Raw genomic sequence first — 6,083 nt, 5'->3', positions numbered from 1 at the left:
TCCCCCCCCATAAGTTAGTTCAGAAGATGATACCCAAAATCAATATAAGGAAACACCAACAAATTTCCCTCAGCCAATGTGGGATACTTAACTACATGCCACTAAACTAAAATAGATCATGCTCTGCATATCAAGATTAGGGAACAGTTTTTTTATTAGTAGATCCAGCCTCCAGGAACACTTTTTCAAATTCATCTGGTGTTTGCCAATACATCGCACATTCTTTGGAATGAGCTCGGACATTTGATTCACGGTATTAATATTAAGACCTACATTTTGAAATCTTAGGTTCCATCAGGTAGCATACCGGACAAATTTTTGTATCCAACATCACCCTTTGTATCACCAAAGTCATTGTTTAATTACGAAAAGATTGGCATAATGCCATAATGTAATACAAACAGATAAAATTACCTTTTTGATAAGAAAAAGCATTACATAGAAGTCACCAATGAAATTACATATACTTAATTGTGGGCAAAACCTACCTCAGTCACTGCACCCATCTCCTTATGTGCAATCTTCCCACTCTTAATATAGCCCAATTCCTACCTTCTCTAATCAAGCTTCACGTCAAATCCGGAACTAATGAAACCCAAGAACATTGAAAATTAGGACACCGGGCTTTAGATAAAGAGAACTCCATAAAGGATGGAATAAAAATAGTAAAGTGAAGTGAGACAAGAATTTGGCATTCCTTACCCTTTCCCCTGTACCAACTTATTTGTTTTATTTTTTTTCTTGCCTCTGGTAGCTATAAAGGACAGTAATGAATTTGTTCCCATATGACTGTTTATACTCAAGTATAAGATTTAAGGGACACGTTCATCCTGGAAGTATTTGCAAATGAGTCATAGTACAAGAGATAGTTTGTAATTTGTCCACATTGAAGTGATAATATTTTTTTCTAGAAACAACAAGTTAGTAACAACGAGATGAGAAGTCCTATAGGAGGAGGCAAGCTTAATCACGGAGTAAAGCTTAAACTAACTTTTAGAGCATCAAATTTTGTTTTTTCCATGAAGACCGTTTCTTTGAATGGACTTTAAGCATTAAGATTTGTTAAGTAGTTAGTCATGTATAGTGTCTCACATCGGAAGTAGATACCTATTATTTTGTAATCACTGTATATAAATAGGGCATTGTACAACACTTTAGATAATTAATACTCCCTCCGTTCCAGTTTATATGAACCTATTTCCTTTTTGGTCCGTTCCAAAACGAATGACCCCTTTCTAAATTTGGATACAATTTAGCTTAAACTTACACTTCTACCCTTAATGAGAAGCTTTTATAACCACACAAATACTTTGGGCCCCTTTTTAACTTGTTTAGGACCACAATTTTCAAAAGTCTTCATTTTTTCTTTTCTTAAACTCCGTGCCCAGTCAAACAGGTTCACATAAATTGGAACAAAGGGAGTAATATTTTCTCCCGTGCTTTCTCACAAGATTATTTCTGGACCTGCTAGAAGCAAATTAATAAGGCTCAAGCTTAGAACAAGTCCTCATAGGACCTGCAAGTTCATGAACTTCTGATTACCTCGTTAGCGTTCATGTTACTTTGAGTGCCACTACCAGTTTGCCAAACCACCAAAGGGAAGTGGTCATTCAACTTTCCTTCTGCAACCTCTTCAGCAGCTTGCATTATTGCTTTTCCAATAGATCGGTCAAGGCCATATTCCATGTTCACCTGCAATATCATAACTACAAGTTAAAATAAGACCAAAACAACTGCTGTCAAGCATTACCACATACTTACTATACCAAAAATTTGATAAAATGAAATAGATAAAGAAGAAGTTACGAACTGTTTAAGAAGGAAACAGCATTACAGATTAACCAACCTTGGCAGCACACTTTTTGAGAATACCAAATGCACGTATGATTGGCTCGGGCATTCTTTCACGCTCACCCCCAATATCAAAATTCTGCAATGATCTTTGAGTTTGTGCCCCCCATAACCTGGAGGAGATACAAAAAAGACATTAAAAAGTACAATTAGAAGGAAACTCAAGATGGTGTAGTTGCACACTTGGAAGATAGCCCATAAAGTCTGTCCTTATCGAGCACAGGATTGACTACCAATTCTGAATATTGTAACACTTAAAGAGAGAATTTCAAGAGCAACCTGATATTTCACACCTATTATCAGTTCTTTAGTTCATCAATGTCAAACGTACAGAAAGAGAAGAGAAGAGAACCAACCCTGTAAGTGTAAAGAGACACGTGGTGGACACTAGGTACCTCCCTCCCCCCTCCTACCCCCCCCCCCCCATCCCCCAAAAAAAAAACCATCACCGCCCAAAAAACAATGGAATCCACTAAGTAAGATCGCAAGATTTAATGACATCCTTTGCAAAACAAGCCTACTTAACAGAAAAAGATTGCTATCTTGAACAACAATTTGTCAAAGAAATGGACAAACTCAACAAATTTAATAAGCTAGTGCAGACCATGATTTGCTTAATAGAGAAATCATAAAGATATTGGATGCCGCTTGTCACCCAAAACAATAAGAATAACTTGTCTCCATGCACAAGCCAGTGAAACAATGCCTTGAAACATTGTTATGCCAAAATGAGAGAATGGTAACTAAATTATCACTTTCTATTAACATTAACGATTAATGAGGCAGTACAAGATTCTAAAAACAGCAAGTTGGATTGATGGAATTGCAAGACATGAAGGTTACATTTAATTGATTAAAGGTCACCCGTCCAAAAGGTTCTCTACAGAAGAATTTAATAAAGATATTAAAAAGGGAGCTTCAAACTCTAATCACCATGGATTATCTTAGTTATATTGAGCTACCTTAGCAAAATTAAGTTCAGCCTTTCAACAGTGAATTCAGGATGAAAATGTAGCGTATACTCTAGCACAACTTTGGATCAGGTATAGTATATGACCTCTTGATCAGAGGAAAAGCTACACGTAGCATATACTCTAGCACAACTGTTGTATTATCAGTCCAGAAACCTATGGTTGTTCTATATTGAAGCATTTTGATACTCACTAGACTAGAGTTTCAGTTAGTCAAGGAGGGAGTTAGGAAAACTTCTGCATCATATCTATGTTGAAGACAGCTGATTGTTCTCTATTGATAAAGCAGAGACCAGAAGAGAAAACACGTCCATATAGCAAAAAGAACTCCAAGGTGCGATCAAATCCATTAGCAACATAAACATTCTTATTAAACGAAAAGTTATGGCTTGTGGGCTAGTGGTCAATGAAGCTAGAATAGACAATGGCAGACCGGCGTTCAAATCCCAACAGAGCAAAAAAAAAAGCTAGGTGATTTCTTCCAATATGTTTAAGTCTTGATGGACAAAAGTGTTTGTGTATGCACTGGTGGAAGGTCACAGATAGCTAAGTCGAGGTGGTGCAAGCTGACAAAACGCACCCATTATCAAAAAAAAAAAATAACTTTGGTTAATCTCTTTGCAACCTACTTTCTTCTCACTAGAAACAAGGACAAACCCTTAGAACAGCATAAAACCCTAAAGGACTTTAGCACACAATTAATCATTCAATATTCAATCACCAATGGCTCAATCCTATATTAATTTGGCTTGAGTATACGAACACTCTGTCCCCATTTATTTCAACAGTTTGATAATTATTTTATATTGACTGTCAACTTACTATGATCCTCCTTCTATATTCATTTTTCGATTTGACTATGCTTTCCAAAATTTCAGATTAACACGACAAGAACATGTAAAGAGCTCGGGTAAAATATTAAACATGTGAAAAGGGGGAAGCGTACTGAATAAAGGAAAAAAATAGAGAGAAAAGGAAAGCACGAACTTGTCAGATGGAACGAGAATGGGACCAAATGTGTCTTTTTCCTCCCTGAAAGAGGTAGAGAAAAACCGCCAGCAAGAGGTATAACGCAGTGAATCTGATAAAGCTGATCCAGCTGACAATCGACGTGCCGCAATTAACATCGCCATATCTCTGCAGCTTTACACACTTCTGATGAGTACAGATTAGAAAAAGAAAAAACGAGATCAATGCAGATATTTTGCAAGTATAGAATTTGACATTGTCCATCAACTTGTACAGATCTGATGAATTAAAAGTAAAGAAGTTGCAAGCAGAAAAACATATGCATTGGCATTCTTTAGGATGACTCATTCAGGAGTGCCAGAGGAATGTCTTTAAAAGCTCCAAGCATTTCAAAAGGTAAGCAAGAAACAGATGATGGCTAATTACAAAACTACACAAAGAACAAATCATTGACATTTCCTGTAGGTGGAAAAATAAATTGATCACTTCTTTATGGGCCAGCTACAGGGAGTGGTCGGTGGAAGCATAGTCATACAAATACTCAAGAAGTAAGCTCATAGCAGCAAAAGCAGCTAACCTCAACTATCAATATCCATATAAAACACACTAATTCATTTGCGTCTGACATACATTCTTTTACCCAGCACCATTATATATTAAAGGAAGAAGTGGAAACTGAGAAATCAAAGCCATAGTATCCAACAATACCAAACAGATGCATCAGAGAATAAACATGATTCTATATTAGCATAGACAATATCTCATTTCGCGCTGAAACTAAAATCAAAAATAAAAAATAAAAAATAAAAAATACAGTGAACCAACAGAAAACATCAGAGAACAATTCCACCATATATACACAAACAAATTTCAGCAAATTTATAGCACATGGATGTCCAAACAGCGATTACATTTCGAGATTGAGATAAATACCTCTAAACAGCAGTAGAGACAAACTTGAATAAATAAATAAAGGCGAAGGGAAAGCTGGTTCTAAGCGAAAACCGAATCAACAAAATGCAGCTTCAATTTCTGAAATCGAAATCAAACTCGAACACCCAGGAGTTGTAGAAGTAATGCAACAGAAATCGGACCAGATCTAAAAATTTCAGAGTTGAATTTGGAAAGCTATTTTTGAATCATTATTTTTTCGGAGGCTGCTTTGTGAAGAAATCGTGGATGAAGAGAGAAATCAGCGAGTGTGTGAATGAGTGAGGATTTTTGGGGCGAATAATTTTTGGGTATACTGGAGGGGGTTCGATTCGGATAGGATAAGGGGAATAAGGGCGGCTAGGGTTTTCTTTGGTTGTAAAGAGGAAGGGGTTCGTGCTTGACAGAGTTGGGGATAGGGGTGACGGCTTCTACGGTTTTTTTTTTGAAGGAGATGGTGAAGCTCTGTCTGTTTGGAGAAGAAGAAGTTAGAGGGGGACGGCTGGTTGAATGGCGTCGTTTGGGAGCTTGGGCTAGGGGCGGATTCTGTAGGTTTAGGCTGATTTGGCAATTGGGCCACTTTGAATAATTGTGGTAAAAATAGTACGGTATAGCTAGTTTTCGGACTGGTGAATCAAAAATTGCCAGCATTTACCAAGTCAATGAAAAAGAGCCACCGTTTTGCTGTAATAGAGACCGCTCCAGCGTAATATACTGGAGTTCGGTGCACTTGTGTATGAACTCCAGCATATTATGCTGGACCGATGTACTTTGTTGGCTCCAGTATAATATACTGGTCCAGTATATTATACTGGACCAATATACTTGCTGGAACTCCAGTATATTATGCTGGAGTTCTAGTGTACTTATGTTGGAACTCCATCATATTATGCTGGAGTTCCAGCATACTATCCTGGAACTCCAATATAATATGCTGGAGTTCAAGTATACTTATGCTGAAACTCCAGCATAATATGATGGGTTAGGTCAATAAATGAGTCATTTGTCAATCCAGCCCAAAGTGTACTTGGGTTAAGATGGGCTGGGTCAAGATGGGCTAAACAATAGGTCATAACCCAACCCGCCCAACTTGACCCATGTTTTAGATCCATGCCCATCTTGCATAAAAAAAAATTTCACCTTAAAATATGTAAGTTGAAAAATATTTTACGGGCGGGGTTGGGGATTGGGGTAGGTGAGTGGGGCAGAAAAACACATAAAACAGAAAATTGAAATTATAAGAAAAAGTTTTTAAAAAAAATTTGAGGGGGTTTGCGGGGGTGGTGCAGAAAAATCAAAATAAATAAAAAAATAAAATAAAATAAAATAAAAAGTAAAAATTTTGTTTTGGGAGTTTGCAGG

The 6,083-nt window shown here is 37.0% G+C and overlaps 1 protein-coding gene across 4 annotated transcripts in view; it reads right to left on the bottom strand.

Annotated features, from left to right (window-relative positions):
- The window catches only part of LOC109235264 (fumarate hydratase 1, mitochondrial), a 10,887-nt gene extending 5,606 nt beyond the window's left edge, over positions 1 to 5,281 (bottom strand). The window contains exons 1-4 of one of the 4 annotated variants that reach the window (XM_019401315.1): positions 4,725 to 5,281; positions 3,810 to 3,977; positions 1,847 to 1,964; positions 1,543 to 1,692 (exon numbers count right to left, since the gene is read on the bottom strand). In XM_019401315.1, the coding sequence (XP_019256860.1) occupies positions 1,543 to 1,692; positions 1,847 to 1,964; positions 3,810 to 3,955 (414 nt within the window). In that variant the 5' untranslated portion in view covers positions 3,956 to 3,977; positions 4,725 to 5,281. The remainder of the gene's footprint in view (positions 1 to 1,542; positions 1,693 to 1,846; positions 1,965 to 3,809; positions 3,978 to 4,724) is intronic. The other 3 variants (XM_019401317.1, XM_019401316.1, XM_019401314.1) reach the window with 3 other exon arrangements.

The sequence above is a fragment of the Nicotiana attenuata genome, chromosome 12 (genome assembly GCF_001879085.1).
Source record: "Nicotiana attenuata strain UT chromosome 12, NIATTr2, whole genome shotgun sequence".
NCBI lineage: Eukaryota > Viridiplantae > Streptophyta > Magnoliopsida > Solanales > Solanaceae > Nicotiana > Nicotiana attenuata.
Note: the sequence above shows the minus strand (reverse complement) of the source record. Positions and strands in the feature narration are given on the sequence as shown.